We start from the raw sequence: 22,131 nt of genomic DNA on the forward strand, positions 1-22,131 counted from the left end.
TATTGGCTCTTCTGCTCTCCATACACCATATTTGTACCCTATCCATCACTTTCTTCTCCCTCTCTCCTTCTCCTCCTTCTCTCCTTTCTTCCCTCTGTTGTCCTTCTCTTTTCTACTTCCCCTTCCTCTCTCCTTCTCTTCTCTCCCCTTTCCACTCCTTCTTTCTCTCCTCCTCTTCCTCCCCTACCCTCTCCCCTATCCCTCTCTTCTTCGCTTACCTCTCTCCTCAACTTCACACCCTTCCTCTCATTTACTTGGTGTATTTCAGCCTCTGAGCAAACTCCATTTTATGTTGATGGTATTTATACTTCCTTTTCAATATACATATTTAATTTTAACATATATCTAGGAGGAAGTCTTTCTTGTTGGTTCACCTCTAGCAGACATTGCTGAGAAGCTGGGCCATGGAGTGAACCAAGTCTTTTAGTTCTGCAGCTGTTACAACGTGAAACCAAGACTGAATGCTTGCTTCTATTAACTGGGTTTTATTGCTGGGTCGCTTCTGACCAATACCTTTTCATAGAATACAGATAATTGAACGAACCTCATCGCATTACATTCTTGATTGAATTGTCTTTCCATTGATATATCACTTTAGGGTACTAATTCAAAAAAAAAGTGATGTTATTAGCCACCAAACCTCAAAAATACATTTCGCCCCCAAAAGGTTTCCACAATTTTTCCCACTACTGTATATTTATAAATCCCCTTTTCTCATCGCATGCAGAAGATCACTGAAGATCATTCTAATAATACTTTTTTTTAATTTCACTGAAAGTTCTTCCCTAGTTAAATGTAACTGGCTCATCCTGAGTCTGGGTTGATTTACTATTCTTTCATGGTTTGTGATGGGTTGTTGGCCAAAATCAAAAGCACAACAATAAAAATTGGGGAATTGGTGTTCAATGGCACAATGTGGAGAGGCTCCCCGATAGACTAAAAATCAGCATCAATACAATGTTGGAGAAACCAAAATTTTATTGAAAACATCCACAGGTTGTAAGCAAGAGATATCACCCAGAAGCATTAACAGAAGTTCCTTACTACAGTATTAAATACTGCAATCCCCACTGCAGAATGCAATTTAGAAACACGGACGCTCGTTTAGTACCTCGTACAATAATAATCTCTCCAAACATTAGGAGAAACTTTAGTAGTTCCTCTGGATGTGATTCACAATGGAAATTGAGTGGTGAACTTTGTTAAAACAACGAAGCTGGATGGAGAAATGAAGCCATTCACCTTCTCGTGAGTTCATCTCAAGTCACACACTTCATATACTGGATAATTTAGCCCTCCCCTAGCTGTTAGAATGGCTTAAGAAGGTTACAGATGTGCAGACTTCCACCCCCAGAATTCCCCATGCTGGCTGGGGAATCCTGGGAGTTGAAGTCCACACATCTTAAAGTTGCTAAGGTTGAGAAACACTGAATTATAGAAACCCGGATTGATCCCATCTGTCTCAGAGGTGGTTTCACAGACGTTTATTACTGGTTCGCCGTATGGGCGCATGCTCGCTTTGCGAGCTGTTTCAAAGATGGCCTGAAGTTGTCCCCACCTTCTGTTGTGGCCCGCCAGCAGCCAAAGGAGCTGGCAGCAGAGTCAGGCAATAAGGAGATTGGGGAGGAACATGGGCCAATCCTGGAGGTTGGGGAAGGCTCGGATGAGAGCTCTGCATTGGAGGCAGTGATGGGGCCAAGGCCGTCTGGCAGTTCTCAGCTGCCTTCGGAGCCAGACAGCAGCGAGGCAGAGGAACAGCTGGAGCCTGTTCCCAGTGTGTGCATGCGCAGAGCTGCCAGAAGAAAAGAACAGCTCAGAAATCAGGATCGACTTGAGAGTAAAGCCACAGGTGGAAGGTGATTGGCCCCTCCCATAGGACATAAAAGAGGAGTGAAAGGGGAGTGGGCTTTTGCAGGAAAAAAAAAAAACATTTGTTCATTTCAGGAGTGTGAAGATCTGTCCGTGAATCTCAAAGACTCTCTGCCCAGTCTTTCCTTGCACAGCCTTGCGTTTGGAAAATATTTACATGGCAGCTTTCCAAGCTAGATAAGGTCTGTGGTCATAAATGCACCTTTGAAAGACTGTTTGCCAGGCCTTGGCTGCGTGTGAATGAGAGGAATTCACATTCCTTTCATAAAAAGAGTTTTGTCGGGACCAGGACTCTGCCTGGTACTTTTTGGGGAAGCATTGGTCAGAACACCTTCTTGTTGAGATCAGAAGGCAGCAAAGAAGCTGTGATTGCATTATTTTCTGACCACAGATGAATCTGGTGATGACTGTCGTTTCCATGTCGACCGATCACCATTGTGTGGTCCCAATGGCTGATTCTGGGTGACACCAGCCATGAGATCACCTGGATTTCTCGATCACTCCAAAACTATCATATGATTGATCGTTCCCTTCTGCTTCATCCTGTCTCCCACACCATGGATCTGTCTATTTGTCCCTTGGACTGTCCCAAAGATGCTTGCTCCAAAAGGCTATACTTGGTTTTTTTCCTTTGAAAAGGTTTTACGTCTCATCGAAAAAGCTTCTTCATGAAGATGATTTTTTGGGATGAGAAGCGAAACATTGTCAAACAAACAAACAAACAACTCCCCCCCCCCCCCGAGAAACTCCAGTTGCTTTTTTGGGGGGAAAAAAGCACCTTTGCGACAACAGTGACTTGGATGATTGAATAATCTCCATAATCTGAGCTATTTCAGAACATGGGTTTGGCCCTCTTTTAGAAAAGCACTAGACCAGAATCCAAAAATAGCCTGCGTGATGCACATCCCATCCTGCTTCAACCTCTGGAGCTTGCCATTTGTGGTTTGGGTCACTGGAGAAGGTGGCCAAACTGACCATTCTTTAGAATCCTCCCAGGTTTCCATTCTTGCCCAGCCCAATTTAAGAAGAGTGACGCGTTTCCTGCCAGCCAATGACGCTCAAGAGGGAAGACAAATAAAGGCAGGAAATCCACCAACAACATTCCTTGTTTTGAAATAAATAAGGACAGCACCATCACTGGCTTTGTTTTTTTTTTGGTGTGTGTGTGTGTGTGTGTGTGTAGAGTTTTGGAGGACACTGCGCTGTCCTAATTTTCACTCAGCTGTCTTGGAGAGCCCATTTTTATCCCTGCATGACATTTTAAGAATTTTTTTTTAAAAAAACCTTCTGAAATAACACAGAGCAGATGAATGACATCCATTCTATGAATATATAATCTATGCAGTGTCACTTTACTTACCAATGTGATTTTCATTTGATTTGTTCTCATACAATACTCTCTGGCCGCGATGGTGAACCTTTGGCACGCATGCCGGAAGTGGCAAGCGGAGTCATCTCTCTGGGCACGAGAGCCGTCGCCCGTAGGTATTCCAGGTTCTGGTGCGCGAACCTATGGCACGCATGCCGGAAGTGGCACGCGGAGCTATTTCTCCCGGCACGCGAGCTGTTGCTTGTTGCTCTTCCGGATTCCAGTGTGTCAGCCAGCGCGGGAGTGCTGGAAACCGGAAGATCATTTTCCCAGCATGGGCATGCGCACCGGGAAGTTGCTCTTCTCGTTTCCAGCATGCACGCACGCAGCACGCACGCACGGGCTCCCGTTTTGGCACTTGGTGCCGGAAAGATTTGCCAACCCTGTTCTATGGCAATGGGAGCGTCAAAGATTTTCATAAGATTAGAGTAGTGTTTCTCAACCTTGGCAACGTGAAGATGTCTGGACTTCAACTCCCAGAATTCCCCAGCCAGCGAAGTTGAAGTCCGGACATCTTCAAGTTGTCAAGGTTGAGAAACACTGGATTAGAGGGCCTGGAGCTCAATAAGCAGGACATGGCAGCAAAACGTTCAAGGTTTCTGGCACTATGCTGACATCTAGTGGCCACTCAGATTTTTGCAGAAAAATATCGGAAGCCTTATCAATATAAGATCCAACCTTCCAAGCTCATTATACTGTACATCGAGTAGTCCAAAAGCACACATATTATATTGTACCATCGTGCCAGTCTTCCAAAACCAGGGATTTCAGGACAAAACGTAACACAGAATATATGATGTAGGATTTACGGTTTAATCTGAGGGACATCTGCTGTTTTTTTCCGGAATACAACTGAATAAAGCCAATTCATAGTTAATATCAATTTATCAAAACATGGCCAGGCTTGTATTATTCCACCTTTGTCTGTTTTGAAGCCAGGTTTTACTAAATCTAAAGCACACAACACCCATATATGATTAAAGACATATTGCCCGGGGATATTTAAACAACCACCTATTGCAATCAAGACATATTGCTATGCAAAGAAATCTGGTTCGAAGGACAGAGGGCTTCCTGAAAGCAAGCTGCAAAATCCATTTTCCTAGGTTTTTCCAGCTGCAAGATACAGCATGTTGAGGAAAAAATAAATCAAGATGTGCTAGCAATTGTGTGACCAAACTCTACCCTTTTTGTGTCTGTCAGGCACTAAATGGTAAAATAGGTAATATCTGAATGGAAATGAGAGGGGCTGAACATGCTTCTTAAGTAATAGGCAAAGGTTCCTCTTGCACATACGTGTTAGTAGTTCCCGACTGTGCTCATCTCTGCTTTAAAGCCAAAGATGGTCATCTGGCCGGCATGACTAAGCGCCGAAGGTGCACAGAACGCTGTTCCCTTCCCACCAAAGGTGGTTCCTATTTTTCTACTTGCATTTTTTGCATGCTTTCGATCTGCTAGGTTGGCAGAAGCTGGGACAAGTAACGGCAGCTCACTCCATTACACGGCGCTAGGGATTCGAACTGCCAAACAGCCGACCTTTCTGATCGACAAGCTCAGCGTCTTAGCCACTGAGCCACGGCGTCCCTCATCCTTAAGTAATTGTTGGGTGCAAATTGAGAAATGGATATTCTGATTCTGTTTTCAAAACTTAAATTCACGAAGCTGGTAAACGTGTCTGCTTTTTGCGCTGAAAGATGAAAAAATAATATACACGAAACAAGTTTAAACAATACAACACGGAAAGTGGTAGAATGCGGCTCCCCGTTTGTTCATATGGAGTATTTTAGCTGCTTCTGACAATAATACAATAAGCAATTGTTTTTTAAACGTGATCATTGCTGCCATCGGTTTTTTTCAGACTTGATAAGTTTTTTTTAAAGTTTCCTGAGCTATTCAGTTTTTATTTGGCGGGACTGCCACTTCCTAAGAGTTTGTTGTTCTTTTAATAACTGTTCCCGTTTTCACCGTTCTTCTATGCGCAGCTACAAAGGGTTAGTTATCAGTAGAGATCATTCTGAGGTGTTGTATAAGCTTGGAAGTTCTTTTAGGGGGAAAAAAAAATCTGGGCAGCGATCCACCAGTTTAGAAGGCCAATTTCTTTACAGGTGTTTGCATATCTGTCCTGATCTGCTTCTTTGTGGTATAATAATCTGCAAAAAAAATTATATTGTAAAATAAATAAATAAAAATCCACACCAACAAGTAACGACAAGAAGGGATACATGGAAAGATTTCTCCAGAGTGAACAGAATGGAAATCTTACGAAAAAGGAGATTGGGAGGGGAACAAAGTCAAGATGTATATTCTCTTATTTCTGGAAAACACCCCCCCCCCAATAAAACCAACCCCCAATTATTTTCCTGCATTTAAAACAATCAGCCTGAGAAATGACTAGGCTTCTATCAAGGGGGGACAGATCCCAGGTCAAAAAAAGTCAAGATGGCAGTTTAGGCTGTGCAGTTAATACTCTTTTTCCATATGCATCACACATCAAAGGAGGTAGTCTATTAGTTCAGACTGGATCGCCGGAACCAGTAACGGAAATCGCGGGTGGCTCCGCCCACTCTATGGCATCCCATTTAGGCCCCCCCGGTTTTTTGCCAAAAGCGTATACGCGGAAGGTGGCGTGTGCGCTCACAGTTGCGAACTGGTAGGGAAGTTAAGTATATACCACTCCTGTCACAGATGCATATAAAAAAGGGATATAAAATAAGATTTTTTTTAAAACAACAACAACAGTTCAGGAAAAAAAAGGAGTGGAGCATTCTGTGTGCATCCACAGTCACCATCTTGCCTTTTTTGATTTCCCCATGGGGACCTGTGATTGACATTGTCTATGACTCGTTTAATAAAACATCCAGGTAGCACACCTTGCATTTTGCTATCTGGCTTTTTTTATCTGACCAGCTTCATGAGATCACCTACATTTCTTTGAAGACAAATTTTACCGTGTTTTTCCGAAAATAAGACAGGGAGTTGAGGTCCACACGTCGTAAAGTTGCCAAGGTTGGAGACCCCTCTTTTAAACTAAATAAAAGGGGTTTTATCGGGACGAGGAGTCGGCTTCGTGCTTTTGGGAAGCTTAGGTCAGAATAGCTCCTGCCACTTTCACCTTTCAAGCATTGCCTGACAATGTCCTTGTTTTCGCTTCTTCTTTCGCCCCGTGGAATTGCAACCTGAATCTGAAGAACCTGCGCTGAAAACGGCGCCTGGACCTACATACCTGTCAAATACGTCTGTCTTCGCTTCTTCCCGAGCGTCACAGTTTTGATCGCTCTGCCTCTTTCCACCTCTCTCCCCGGGAGGCGAACTTTCCCTTCTCTGTCCACAGTCCTGTTCACGGGCTGCAGAAGTGGGCGAGACTCCCGAGCCACATGCGTGTGGTAGAAGGCGGGGACCTCGTGGCCCTGCAGCTCTTCCCACTGGAGGAGACCCACGACGGGAACGTCCTGGGAGAAGTCGAAGTTCCACCTCTGCTTCGCCTGTTCCATGCTGGACCTCATCATGCTCTGAAACTCCTGCAGCAAATGCTCGTGGTCCACTGGTCCAAAAAGATTCCTCCTGGTGGGGGCTGTTTTGGCTGAAATCAGATCCATCTTCTCTCTCCCGTCCTGCCTGTCGTTGAAAAGAGCGTCAAATACCAAGGACCTGTTGAGAAGAAAACAAACTCAGTTTTGGTTTCTTTGATTCACAAAAGGGGTATTGAGGATTAAGTACTGAGGTTCAGTGTCCGAGATTCTCCACTCCTGGTAGTAGGGGAGATACCTTAGAGCAGTGTTTTACAACCTGCAGGCTGGGGAATTCTGGGAGTTGAAGTCCACACTTCTTAAAGATGTCAAAGATAGGAAATATTGCCTTAGACTAGTGGCACCCAACGTGGGACCCAGGCCCCACAGGGGGGAAATTTAATGGGGCAATTTGGACCTTGTTTAAACCAAGTGAATGGCCTTTTAGGCTTCCTCCGTGTGAGCAGAGTTTACTTTTTGAGTAAAGTAAGAATTATATGTTAAGGCGGGGGGGGGGGGGGCAATCAGGATTTTACACATGCTTAGGTGGGGCATGGCCAAAAAAAGGTTGGGAACCACTGACTAAGGATTCCTTTCCTTACCTTTCTTCCCTTGCTCCACATTCTAATACCCCTCCCTTTTTTCTTTCATACCTTCCACCCTCCCTCCCTTTCCCTTCCCTCTTCTTTTCTTTCCCTTCCTTTTCCTCCCTCCCTCCCTCTCTCGCTTTCCACGTCCCTGCATTCTCTTGTGTCCGAAATGGTGTAGAGTCTCCTGCTTGGGGGGGGGGAGGGGTTGGACTAGATGACCTATAAGATCCCTTCCAACTCTTCTGTTCGGTTCTGCTCCCTACTGTACTGTACTGTACTCTACTCCGCGTTTCAATCACTCTACTCCATCCAAGTTTCTTCTTCTTCTTTAGTATAATTTTTTTCTCTTTAATTTGAACATATCATCTTCAATTAAACAGTGTGTCATCTGGGTACAAATGCCTCTGCACTATTACAATCAAAATTTACAGTATTCACTAAATTGATAATAATTCTCCAATATAATAATAATAATAATAATAATAATAATAATAATAATAATAATAATAAATCAAGAGGAACAAAAGATCAGCTGCTCATAGACAAAATGGCACTAAAAATGCAAAACAAAGAAAAACAAATTTAAATATGGCGTGGATTGATTACAAGAAGGCATTTGACTCATTACCCCACAGCTGGATTAACACCTGTCTGGAAAACTTTGGAATCAGCAAAATATATCTGTACATTTTTTAAAGCAAATATGCAAAAATGGAAAACAATTCTAACAACAAATGGAGAGAACATTGGTGAAGTCAACATCAGACGAGGAATCTTCCAAGGGGATTCACTTTCACCACTACTGTTCAACATTGCATTAATTCCACTGACAATAATCCTATGAAACACAAAACTGGGATACCAAATCTCAAACCAACATGGCAAGATAAACCATCTACTATACATGGATGACTTAAAAATGTATGCGAAAAGCCTCACTGAACTTAAATCAATACTCAACACAGTTCAACTGTTCAGCAGTGACATCAAAATGAACTTTGGGCTTGAAAAATGTGCTACATTATCCACGTGGTGAGGAAAAATGGAAAAAAAACAGAAGGAATAGAACTGGGAAATGGAAATAGAGTGAAGGCATTAGCAAAGGATGATGGTTACAAGTACCTAGGCATATTGGAAGCAGATAGCATCTTGAATGGAAAAGTCGAAGAGTCAACGCAAAAGGAATACATCAGGAAGGTCCGCAAAATATTAAAATCAAAGCTGAATGCTGGAAACATAATGAAAGCCATTAATACATGGGCAGTTCCAGTGATACGCTATTCAGCTGGAATCATCAACTGGACTCTGGCTGAACTGGAAAACTTGGACCGGAAAACACGCAAACTTTTGAATATGTACCACGCTTTACATCCACGAAGTGACATCGACAGGTTGTACCTGCCAAGAAAAACTGTAGAAGAAAAAACAAAGTTCGAATGATTATGTGAACCAAAGTACAGAAAAATTGATGCAGGCTGTGAAAACGGAGAACGGCATAAAAACAACAGAAACAAAGGGAGAATATAAGGAAAAACAGCTGGATGACAGATTAAATAGATGGAAAACCAAAGCTTTGGATGGACAGCACTTGAAAAACATTGAAGGAAAATGTGATGACAACTTGACAAGGACATGGCTTAAGATGGGAACTATCAAGAAAGAGACGGAAAGTTTAATACTGGCTGCTCAAGAACAAGCACTACAAACTAATGCCATGAAAGCGAAGATACCAACAACCCAAATTGCAATAACAAAGTCAAAACTGTTTCACATTTAATATGTGAATGCAGCAAAATTGCACAAACTGATTACAAAGCTAGACATGACCGAGTTGCTAAATTAATCCATTAATCTGGTCATTATGTAAAAAATATGATTTACCCATATCCAGAAAGTCATGGGAACATAAAGTGGAAAAAGTTATCGAAAATAAGAAGGCGAAGATCTTGTGGGACTTTTAAATACAAACGGATCATCATTTGGAGCACAACATGCCAGATATCACGGTTGTAGAGGGATGAAGTGTACAGTTTATTGATATTGCTGTTCCTGGAGATGCCAGTCGAAGAAAAAGAACTAGAAAAAATAATGAAATATCGAAACTACATGGCTATGGATGAAGCATGTAGCAGTGATACCCATTGTCATTGGGGCACTTGGCACCATGTCCAAGAATCTTACAAGATACATCCACAAATTGCAGCTTCCTGCAATAACACCAGCAGAACTGCAAAAAACTGTGCTACTCGGAACATCTTATATTTTAAGAAGGTCCTTGGTTGATACCTAGGACGCTGGCAGAAACCGTATCAACCATTAACACCAGTCACTGGTATTTGCAATGCATTTTTTAATGTTCAGTTGGCTCAGTTTCATGTTTAATAAATAAAGTAAATAATAATAATAAACAGTTCCTAGGTCCTTGGTTAGCTGTTGAGCTACTACAACAAGGATGATAACACTGTATAGAACTGAAAATATGATTATATTATTAATATTCCAAGTGACTATATAATATAGAGTATATGAGAGAACATGGAAATAGAACTTATGTAAATATGAATGATATTAATGATACTGAAACGCACTGGCTGTAATGAGTGGAAATTTGTCTTTTGCTTTTTGTTTAAATAAGTTCAACAAACATTATTATTATTTAAATAAAATAAAATAAACCCAAGCCTGCCGCTCATGGCTTTGCGAAGCCACCGATCACCCTGTGAAGCCCTCTCCCATTCCAGGACAGCCGCGCCTTTCACAAAATCCCCCCACCCCCAAGTTTCTGGGGCTCCAACCTGACTCTTGCCGCTCCTGATCCACCCTCGGGATCCTCCAGCTGTTGAAAACGGTTCTGGCTGAACCCGCTGGGATGACGACGTGCCTTCAAAAGTCCTTCCCAGCCTAGCCTCCCTCTGGCATCTCCTGGTGGTTCCCCATCCAAGGACCAAAATCCAGAGCCAGGCAAGCTGCTTTCCCAACCCAAGCCGGGACACTGAAGGTGCTTCCACTCGGGCTGGGAGACGAACCTCTCTGCGCGCTAGAGGCTGTCGAGAAGGGAAGGGCGCCAGCGGTCGCGCAGCCAGCCCGGCAGTTGCCGTAGCGGGCCATCCCTTTCTCTTCGCGGTTCTTGCGGCGGGAAACTCCCCGCCTCGGCGGACGAGAAGCGCGGCCGCCAAAACGCGCAGCTCCGCGCCAGCCCGCGAAAGTTGGTATCCCCGCGGGAGCGCGGCCCCGGCTTTGGATCCCGGGCGCGTTGTTTTCATGGGGGAGGTGGTTCTGAAGGAAAGCAGCGGGACTGGGGGACGTAAACGGGACATGTTACAATACAATATAAGAGCAGAGTTGGAAGGGACCTTGGAGGTCTTCTAGTCCAACCCCCTGCCTAGGCAGGAAATCTTATACCATTTCAGACAAATGGCTATCCAACATCATCTTAAGAACTTCCAGTGTTGGGGCATTCACAACTTCTGGAGGCAAGTTGTTCCACTGATTAATTGTTCTAACTGTCAGGAAATTTCTCCTTAGTTCTAAGTTGCTTCTCTCCTTGATTAGTTTCCACCCATTGCTTCTTGTTCTGTCCTCAGGTGCTTTGGTGAATAGTTTGACTCCCTCTTCTTTGTGGCAACCCCTGAGATATTGGAAGACTACTATCATGTCTCCCCTAGTCTTTCTTTTCATTAAACTAGACATACCCAGTTCCTGCAACCGTTCTTCATATGTTTTAGTCTCCAGTCCCCTAATCGTCTTTGTTGCTCTTCTCTGCACTCTTTCTAGAGTCTCCACATCTTTTCTACATCGTGGCGACCAAAACTGGATGCAGGATTCCAAGTGTGGCCTTACCAAGGCATTATAAAGTGGTATTAACACTTCACGTGACCTTGATTCTATCCCTCAATGTTGGTTCCTGGCACCCCCTTCTTGGCAGCTTGAGCAATAGGATCAAGCAGGTTTGCCATGGCCTTTTGCAATTTGCCAGTCCTGGTGGTCTCCCATCCACTCAGGCACCTGGAGCATAACTGTGTCCCACAGAGAAGCCCAGGACGGCTGCCACTTTGGCCAGAGCCTCCACTCTACAGCAAGTGAGTCTGACTCTTGCAGACGTTTCCAAGTGGATTCCGCCCCCCCCCCCAAATCAACACACCCCTTTGTGACTCGTGTGGGGTGTTGAAAACACTGCAGTCTTTCATTAGTCTCCATTGAAGGAAATGGAGGAGAGGAGAGGGGTAGGAGAGAGGGTAGGAGAGGGGAAGGGAAAAGAGGAGAGAGGAGAAGAGGAAAAGGGAGGAGAAGGAAGGAGAGAGGGAAAAGGAGAGAGATACATATATAGAATGTTATGGTGCAATTATGAAAATGATGCCTATAACTATGACGTACTTTTATGTATTTAAAAGAGTCTATAAATGTATGATTAAGACAATATTGTTTATAATCAAGGTGTATTAAACTATGTATACACATAAAAAGGACTGGATACAGCCAGTACACTGCCATTGCAAAACTGGAAATGTGATGTATTATAAAGAAAAATGTACTATATATAGAGAGTGGTGATGGGATTGTGCGTTTAAGTAGTGGTTGGTGTGTGTTTTTTTCTGGTAGATGGTGTGTCCTAGGGAGCCATTGGTTTTTTTGTAGATTAGGACGTCCAGAAAGGGAAGTTGCTTGCTTGCTTCTATTTCCATAGTAAATTGTATTTTGGGGTGGAGGCTATTGAGATGTGTGAGGAAGTTGTCCAGTTTTTCTTTCCCATGTGGCCAAATTACAAAAGTGTCATCTACATATCTCAGCCAGAGTTTGGGTTTGTGTTCAGATTTATCTAAGGCGTTAGTTTCAAAATGTTCCATGTATACGTTTGCGATAACAGGTGAGAGGGGTGATCCCATGGGTGCTCCTTCTATCTGTTTGTATCTTTGTCCATTATGGATGAAGTATGTGTTGGTTAGGCAGTGGTTGGTCAGGTCTAGGATGTGTTTGGGGGGGTTGTGTTTTTTCTGGATAACTGTCAAGGCTTCTTTTATAGGCACTTGGGTGAAGAGGGATATGACATCGAAACTCACGAGTAGGTCGCTGGGTTGTAGGTTTTGTTTCTTTATTTCTATGAAGTGGAGTGAGTTTTGTACGTTTGAGGTGATGGTTTCTGCGTAGGGTTGGAGTTGTTTGGCGAGGAATTTGGCAAGATTCTGTAGAGGTGACCCTATGGAGCTGACTATGGGTCTGAGTGGTGTTCCTTCTTTGTGTTTCTTGGGGAGGCCATAGAGTTTGGGGCATCTGGAAGATTTCTCTCTGGGGATGATTCTTTGCTGGATCTCTTCACTGATGGCAGAGGCTTTTATTTTCGATTTGGTGGTTTTTTCCAGGTAGGTGGTGGGGTCTGTGTTTAGAGGTTTGTAAGCGGGGTCTTGGAGTAGGTTGGATAGTTTGGCTTGGTAGTCAGACGTGTTCATCACCACTGTGGCGTTACCTTTGTAACTAACTAGATAGATAGATAGATAGATAGATAGATAGATAGATAGATAGAGATAGAAATATAGATCTAGATCTAGATAGATATAGATCTAGATAGATACAGATAGATAGATAGATATAGATAGAGAAAGAGAGATAGAGATAGAAATATAGATAGAGATAAAGATCTAGATAGATCTAGATCTAGATCGATACAGATAGAGATAGATAGATAGATAGATAGATAGATAGATAGATAGATAGATAATAAGATAGATAGATATAGAGATAGATAGATATAGAGATATAGATAGATGGATATACAGATAGATAGATAGATAGAGATAGAGAGATAGAGATAGATAGATACATAGAGATAGAGATATAGAATACCACAGAAGTAATATACCCCATCACATTTTGCAAATATTTAAGTATTTTATGTGATAACACTGAAGAAATGACACTTGGCTACAATGTAAAGTAGTGGGTATACAGCTTGTATAACAGTGTAAATGTGCTGTCTCCTGAAAAATAACACAACATACAGCCATTAATGTCTAAATTGTTGGCAAGATATACTTATAAAACGGAGTCCTACAGAGAAGCCCAGGATGGCTGCCACTCTGGGCAGAGCCTCCAGTCTACAGAAAGGGAGTCTAACTCTCACAGACATTTCTAAGAGGACCACGCCCTGAAACCAACACACCCCTTTGTGACGTGTATGGGTTATTTACCTGAAAACAGTGTGTCCCAAGCCAAGCTGTGGTTGGCTGGGTTTACTGGCTAAGCTAGCCCAGGGTTTGAGATCTTGGCCTTCAATAGTCAGTCTAAAAAGATTTTAAGGAGGATGGGAAGAGTCGCTGACTTCCTCAAACAGATTGGTTACAGTAAGAATTTACTGCCCTAATCAAAGGAGTTATGTGCCTACCTAGAGTACTCGAAGATATCCTTAATTCACTTGGAGATCATAGCTCTGGAGGCCACTGTGTCTGGGCAGGGCTGCCAGCCTAGAACCCACCTTCAACTGGACTTTCGGGTTTCCTTTGAAGACATTTCACTTCTCATCCAAGAAGCTTCTTCAGCTTCTTGGATGAGAGCTTCTTCAGCTTCTCTGAGAGCCAAAGAAGCTTCTTGGGTGAGAAGAGAAAGTTCTTCAAGGAAAAACCAGAAAGTCCAGTTGCCTCTTGAAAAAGCACCTTTGAGACAACCATGGACCTGGATGACTAAGCATCTCCATAGCCACCTTCAACTGCTTCTTCTTATGCTACGTGGAATCTTAGGCTAACCAGGAAGTGGTGGAATCACCTGGAAAGCCCCTAAACAGGTCATCCAAGGCACTGATAGGTCAATTTGGGTTCCTTGTTCTGGAAGCACACCTCCTCCCTAGAAAATCCCCATTGGCAAAGCAGCTGCATTTATAGGAGGGTTCCTGTACTCACAGCTGGTTCGCCAATAGGGATTTTGGCAGGAAATCTCCAGGTAAGGGTAACCCGAGCCTGGAAATCCCAGAAAAGGGGAAGTTAGGAAATCAAATCTATTTTAACCTCTGGGTAGTCTTGAGCTCTGTTTGGCTGGCAGAGTTTTGAGCTCCGTTTTGGCTGGCAGAGGGCTGCAGGAGGCTGTCACGGGCAAAAATGGATATCAAGCTGGCCACGCCCATCCTGGCCATGCTGCCCTCAGCCCCTCAAGGTCAACCCCAGAGTTCACTGTAACAGCATTGCCAAAAAGAGTTTAAGAGTTGTTAACCTAATTTTGCGAAGCTTCTTCTCCGGTAACATTGTACTGCTAACCAGAGCATACAAAACATTTGCTAGACCAATCCTCGAATACAGCTCGTCTGCCTGGAATCCACACTGTATATCGGATGTTAATACGATCGAGCGGGTCCAGAGATATTTCACGAGAAGAGCACTCCACTCCTCTGCTCACAACAGAATCCCTTAAGCCACCAGGCTCAAAATTTTGGGCTTGGACAACCTGGAATATGCCGCCTACGGTGTGACCTAAGCTTAGAACACAAAATTGTCTGCTACAACATCCTACCTGTCAATGACTACTTCAGCTTCAACCTCAATAATACGCGGGCAAACAATAGATACAAACTCAAAGTAAACCGCTCCAAACTCAATTTCAGAAAATACGATTTCAGCAACAGAGTGGTCAAGGCCTGGAATGCTCTACCCGACTCTGTTGTTACATCCTCAAACCCTCACAGCTTCAACCTCAAACTGTCTACCGTGGACCACACCCCATTCCTAAGAGGGACGTGCATAAGTGCACCAGCGTGCCTACCATCCCTGTCCTACTGTCCCTATTTATTTGTATTCATTTCCTTGTTCGTGTCCATGTTCCTACCTATACCTGTTATCTCGTAAATGTTTGATAAACTAAATAAACAAATAACATAAATAAATAAACACAACCTGGATGCAGCCCTCAATGAAATTGAGTTTGACACCCCTGATCTAGCCTGAGGAAGGGTCCCACACTTGAATTCCCTGCGTTCTGGGGAGGTTATGAGAAGCCACAATGACCATCATACCCATCTTGATGTCGTGGCGTGCAGGACTCCGCTTATTTTTCCCAGCTCCCTTCTCCCGCAGTGCAACTGCTTGCAGAAGATTTATTTGGTCTCTGAACTGCCTTCTCCAACAGGTGCCCTCCAGGTCTGTTGGCTTCCCGCTCCTACAATTCCCATTTTTTATTAACTGCACTGCTTGAGAAGCAAGATCCAGATGTCAAGTGTCAAGAAATTATCTCTTCAAGATCACTCAGTCGTCCTAAATTGCTCTTCTCAAAGAGAGAGATTGTGTGGTCTCCCCAACTGACATCAGCCGACCTCAACTGATCTTGAAAAACCTAAGCAGAATCAGGCATGGTTAGTCCTTTCGGGAGATGACCAGGGAATCTTGGAGTGGGTAGCTAAATTGGAATTTTTTTAAAAATGTAGTGGACAACCAGTTAAATATGAGCTGGTAGTGTGCAGTGGCAGCCAAAAAAGCCAACACAATCCTAAATTGCATTAACAGAAGGATTCAATCAAGATCAAGGGAGGTACTAATACCACTCTATAAAGCCTTAGTAAGACCACACCTAGAATACTGCACCCAGTTTTGGTCACCACACCATATAAAAGATGTTGAGACTCTAGAAAGAGTGCAGAGAAGAGCAACCAAGATGATTAGGGGACTGGAGGTTAAAACATACAATGAACGGTTACAGGAACTGGGCATGGCTAGTCTAGTGAAGAGAAGGACCAGGGGAGGACATGATAGCAGTCTTCCAATGTTTGAGGGGCTGCACCAGAGAGGAAGGGGTCAAGCTATTTTTCCAAAGCACCTGCAGGCCAGACTAGGAACAATGGATGGAAACTAATCAAGGAGAGATTCCACCTGGAAATAAGGAGAACTTTTCTGACACTGAGAACAATCAACCCACGGGATGGCTTGCCTTCAGAAGTTGTGGAAGCTTCATCACTGGAGGCTTTTAAGAAGACATTGGACTGCCATCTGTTGGAAATGGTATAGGGTCTCCTGCTTGGGTGGGGGGTTGGATTAGATGACCTACAAGGTCCCTTCCAAGTCTGTTAATCTGTCTGTCTGTCTGTTAAAAAATACCCAACATTCAGAGGAAGACAGGGGGAAATTGTTGCATATTATTGCTAAGATCAAGATGAGATTGGGTCTTTGTGAGGTTGAAGGGAAAAGGACTTCCCTTTTCTATGTTTTAGTGAAGAATTTAGGAGAAACAAATTAGAGCAAGGGTCCCCAACTCCTGGTCCATGGGGTGGCATGGGTCTGCGGCATGCCAGCAACCGCTCCACCCAATTCATGAAACCAATGACTTTTCTGACCAGACAATACAAATACGCTATAAGTAAAGGTAAAGGTTCCCCTCACACATATGTGCTAGTCGTTCCTGACTCTAGGGGGCAGTGCTCATCTTCGTTTCAAAGCTGAAGAGCCAGCCAGATATAAAAAGGAGCACTTTTACCTCTGTATCTAATTTTAAAACCAACGTTTGTGTTTTGAAAGCCCTGTGTTTATTATACATTAATTGTAAATGATTTTGACAGTTTAATTTTCCAAGATAACTATCCCTTGGTACAAATTATTCCTAGATTACATTGCACAATTCTAACTTAAAGGAAGAAAAAATATTCACAGATTAAACACTTCGGGTATCACCTACCAAATACTTTGACTTATTATTTTAATAAATAAACTATCTCAGTTTTGTCAAAATGCACCAAAATGCATGGTATTGTAAAGTAACAAAGAGTGAATTACTTTTTAAAAATTGTAATCAACAATTCCAATCCAGGAGATTGGATAGGATCTCTGTGGTTGTGTGGCCGGCATGACTAAACACCAAAGGCGCACGGAACGCTGTTACCTTCCCACCAAAGGCAGTCCCTATTTTTCTACTTGCATTTTTACATGCTTTCGAACTGCTAGGTTGGCAGAATAAAGATGTAAAATACGTTATCACTATAAAGAGTAGCATTTGGGAGGAAATCATAAATCAAATTTATGAAGTGAGGAATTTGTTAATTGATTTTTGCCCCGTTTTACAACGTCTCTTGCCGCATAGATTCAGTGAATTATTGCAATTGGTTAAATTCATAACCCGGCCGTTAAGCAAATCAGAACGTTCTCCTTGACTCTGGATGTCGTGAGGTCACAAATGGGGATCGCACGACCCTCCCCACCCCCTCACCCCAACACTGCAACCGTCATAAATATGAATCAGTTGCCAAGCTTCTGAATTTTGATCATGTGATCGCGGGGAGGTTGAAAGGGTCATAAGTGTGAAAAATGACTGTAAGTCCTCCCCCCCCCCCAGTGTCCTTGTAAACGAACTGTACTAAGTTGAGGAAGACCTGTACTCTGGAGCACTTCGGAGATGAAATGTAATTCCTTAGCATCCGGGTTGCAACACAAAATTCTGTAAAGTGGGGGCGGCAAAGAAAGATCCGGGATTACTATTGCTTTATAAGTGCCTAGTAAGGCAAACACCTGGAATACCTGCAACCAATTTTGGTCACCGTACTACAAAAAAGATGTTGAGACTTTGGAAAAAGTTCAGAGAAGAGCAACTAAGAGGATCAAAGGCCTAGAGACCAAAACATACGAAGAACAGCTGCAGGATTTGCCTTTGGCTAGTCTAAAGAAGAATTAGGGATTGCATGACAGCATTGAGGGGCTGCCACAAAGAAGAGGGCGTCAACCTATTCTCCAAAGCACCAGAAGACAGGACAAGAAACAATGGTTGGAAACTAACCAAGGAGAGAAGCAACCTGGATTTAAGGAGAAACTTCCTGACAGTGAGGACAATTAACCAGTGGAACAGCTTGCCTCCAGAAGTTGTGGTGTTCCATCACTGGAGGTTTTTTAAGAAGAGTCTATCTAGACCTGGGGTGTCCAAACTTGGGAACTTTAAGACTTGTGGATTTCAACTCCCAGAATTGAAGTCCACAAGTCTTAAAGTTCCCAAGTTTGAACACCCCTGATCTAGACAGTCACTTATCTGAAATAGTATAGATTCTCCTGCTTGAGCAGGGGCGCTGGTCTAGAAGACCCCCAGTGTCCCTTCCAGCTTATCCTATCCTATTCTATCCTATCCTATCGTCTGTCCCAGTGGTGGGTTGCCAGTTTTTTGCCAACCAGTTTGACGTGCGCAGAAGCATCCGGGCAGGTGGGTGGAGCATCCCACCGCTGCTACTAACGGTTTGCCTGATCCGCCTGATCCGGGCGAACCGGGAGCAACCCACCTCTGCTCTATCATCTTCTCTCTTCTATCCTGTATCCTCTCCTCTCCTCTATCTTCTCCTCTCCTCTCCTCTCCTCTATCCTGTATCCTCTCCTTTCCTCTATCATCTGCTCTCTCCTCTCCTCTCCTCTCCTCTCCTCTCCTCTCCTCTCCTCTCCTCTCCTCTATCCTATCCTATCCTCTATCCTATTCTCTTCTCTAACCTCTCCTTTCCTCTCCTCTATCCTCTCCTATCCTCTCCTCTCTCCTCTCCTCTCCTCTCCTTTTATTGCAGGCGCCTTCAAAGTCCACAGCTGGCATTGTCCTAGCCAAGAGCAGAAGATTGAACTCGAAGGTGGGGGAGCGGGTGGGTTCCCCTGACCCTGGGATCCCTCTCACCACCACCGTTTCCCACCGCCGCCTCACCCCCCACCCCCGGCCAATTCTCCCCTAAGACCACCGTGTGGTCCCAAGACCCGCCTTGCGACTGACCCGGAGCTCCCACCCAGATCACCCTTCCTTCCAGCCGCGGGACCGTGCCCCCCCAAAAAGGGGGGGGTCAGTTGCTCACCTCCAAGCCGCACCCCTCTGTCACCCCCGCCTCCTCCTCCTCCTGGAACGGCGGGATCCGGAGCCGCTGGGGATCCGCACAACGCGCAGCCAGAAGCCCGGCCACTTTCAAATTTCGCGGGGCGCCGCCGCAGCACCTTCCCCTCCGCGGTCCTTAAAGCGGCGGGCGGAGAAGAGAGCGGGGCTCGCTGCCTCCTTCGCGCCCTCCTTCTCCTCCTCCTCCTCCTCCTCCTCGCTCGGCTACTCCTCGTCGTTTCTGCCACTCCCCTCCCACTATGTCCCCCACCCCACCCCACCCCACCCCACCCCTCCACCCCGCCTGGGGGGGTTTGCAACAGATTTGCAAATCGGTTGCTTTGCTCCGCGCTTGATTAAACTTTCCCATTCCGGGCTCCGGGCCAAACCCCCGGTGGCACGTGGATTTGCAACGTGACTCCTTCCTACCCACCCCCCACCCCCCCGCCCCCATCCCCACCCTTCCCCCCCTCCCCTCCCGGACTGGAAACTTTTGCCAAATAAAGCAAAGCAGGGAGCCAAAAACATACAGCAACGCGAGCTCGCCTGGAGAGGGAGGGAGGGAGGTGTGTGTGGGGGGGTCGTTTTGCAAAGCGTTGCACAAGCCTCAAGGGAGGAGAAACTTACAAGAAGGTGAGGCGGAGATAACAAGCTGGGAGTAGGTTGGGAACATCCCGATTTGGGGCTGTGGGTGGTGGTGTTGCCAGTATGGATTGACCTCACCGATGCCGGGGTGGGGAAACGAAACAGGCCCCAGGAGGCGAAAAGGAATTCGTGCAGTTCAGATCAGGACTGGTGATGACGAGGCTCCAGGATTTTCATTCAAAGGTTTGGCTGCCAAACAAACAAAAAATAACGAATTCTCCTTCAGAACAAAAATAGCTAAATACAGGTGGTCGTTGGTTAGATGCGAAGTCTTGTCCTCTACCATCCTCTGGAGTCCATTTGAGCTCACGCCTACTGCTTCAGTAACTCCATCCAGCCACCTCCTTCTCTGTCATCCTCTTCTTCTTTTGCCCTCCATCTTTCCCAGCATGAGGCTCTTCTCCAGTGAGTCCTTCTTTCTCCTTAGATGGCCAAAGTCTTTGAGTTTCCTCTTCAGGATCTGGCCTCCTAAAGAGCAGTCAGGGTTGATCTCCTCTAGGACTGACCGGTTGGATCGCCTTGCAGTCCAAGGGACTCATAGGAGTCTTCTCCAGCACCAGAATTCAAAGGCCTCCATTCTTTGGCGCTCAGCCTTCCTTATGGTCCAACTTTCACAGCCATCCATTGCAACTGGGAAAACCAAAGCCTTGACTATACGCACTTTTGTTGGCAGGGTGATGTCTCCTTGTTCAGTTTCCATCCATTATTCCTTGTTCTGCCCTTCAGGGTGCTTTGGAAAATAGCCTGACCCAATCTCCTCTCTGTGGCAGCCCTTCAAATATTGGCACACTGCTATTACTTCATTCATTTTGGCTGGAAATTATGAGAGTTAAAGTCTACACGTCTTGAGAAACACTGTGGTAGACCAGAGGTACCCAACCATTGCAACTTTAAGATCTGCGGACTTTCAGAATTCTCCAGGAATTCTGTGCCATCATGGCTTTGGGATGAAGCATATGAAGAGGCAGCATTTCTCCCACCGACCCCCCTTAAATTCTGAGTCATGAATCATGACTCTTCATGCTAAATCTCTAGACTCCTATTTTCCTGTTCCTTTTGGATTTCTTGTTTTGGCTCTGAAAGTCTCTGCAGGGCATGGAGGTTATGCTGAGGTGAGCCAGGCCATCCACAAGGCCACTAGAGCTGCTGTCCCACCCAAGGGTGGGCTCCTACTGGCATTGGTACCTGTTCACTTCCACCGTATGTGCGCAGTTCACTGTAAATTGTTCTGCGCATGAGCGAAAAACATGAAAAAATACTAAAAACATCCCGGCAATGGCAGTGGAGACCAGGGAACTGGTTTGGGGGGGTGGCCAGCCTGGGTGGCTGCCGGTTCTGCGACCCAGGCCAAATTACCACTAGCGGTTCGCCTGAACCGGTGCTAACTGGTAGAAACCCACCTCTGCTCCCACCCCAATGAGAATCAAAATCGTATACCATTTCAGACAAGTGACTGTCCAGTCTCTTCTTAAAAACCTTCAGTACTGGAGCACCCACAATGACTGAAGGAAAGCTGTTCCATTGGCCGGTTGTCCTCATCATTAGGAAGTTTCTCCTCAATTCCAGGTTGCTTCTCTCCTTGATTGGTTTCTGTTCTGACCCACCTCTTCCTCGCCAACACAGACACACTCCGAACCAAAGATACTTCACGAGATTTATTCACAGACAGACAGGTCCTTGGCAGCAATCCAACACAACTAGACCTTCAGAACAATCCAGCACTGATACGCAATAGCAGCCATCCAGCCTGCCATGCTCACAAGACTCTACTCCCACATTAGTTCCTGCGTTGACTTCTGCAAAAGGGCATGTCCACAAGCAGTCCTTTTATAGTCTGGAGAGGAGTCTAATTATCAGCAGCTGAGAGCAATTACCTCCTGCAACTGTGCAATTGCTCCTGACGCTGCTTAGCGCGCCGGTAACAAGCATTCAATAACTCACTGCTGATGTCTGACTCGCTGTCCCGTGACTCCTCCCCATTGCTCCAAGGCATGACATCAGGAGCACCCTCCCTTTGGCTTTCACCACTGCTCCATGCCTCAGGCGCCTCCTGGTAGCCGACCAGCTTCTCTGATCCCTGCTTGGAGTCAGAACCCTGTCCAAGGTCCTCCACATCCTCCAGAGCCGACTCATAGGGACCCTCACTGTCGGAGTCTGGTGGCAGTTCCAACGGCTCCTGCTGGGCCACAACAGGTTTCCATCCACTGTTTTTTGTCTTACCTTTGGAAAATAGGCCGACCCTTTTTTCTTTGTGGCATCCCTTCAAATACTGAAATACTGCGATCGTGTCCCCCCCAGTCCTTCTTTTCTCACTTTCCCTTCCTTCAACCAGCCGGTGCCCACTCCCTTGGCTGAAGGGGAAGCACTG

The 22,131-nt window shown here is 45.1% G+C and overlaps 1 protein-coding gene across 2 annotated transcripts; it reads right to left on the reverse strand.

Annotated features, from left to right (window-relative positions):
* Positions 1–955: 955 nt before the first annotated feature.
* LOC309394633 (cyclin-dependent kinase inhibitor 1-like) lies at positions 956–19,847 on the reverse strand. 2 transcript variants are annotated; one of them, XM_081958047.1, is made up of 3 exons: positions 19,746–19,847; positions 6,462–6,886; positions 956–5,388 (listed from the first exon to the last, which is right to left on the reverse strand). In XM_081958047.1, exons 2-3 carry the CDS (start codon positions 6,832–6,834, stop codon positions 5,321–5,323), a joined length of 441 nt encoding a protein of 146 aa, XP_081814173.1. In that variant the 5' UTR covers positions 6,835–6,886; positions 19,746–19,847; the 3' UTR covers positions 956–5,320. The 2 variants fall into 2 exon arrangements, with proteins under 2 accessions (XP_081814173.1, XP_081814172.1); XM_081958046.1 differs by lacking the exon at positions 19,746–19,847 and adding an exon at positions 19,105–19,354.
* Positions 19,848–22,131: the final 2,284 nt, after the last annotated feature.

Source organism: Natrix helvetica, assembly GCF_964273705.1.
Source record: "Natrix helvetica genome assembly, chromosome: 6".
Lineage (NCBI taxonomy): Eukaryota > Metazoa > Chordata > Lepidosauria > Squamata > Natricidae > Natrix > Natrix helvetica.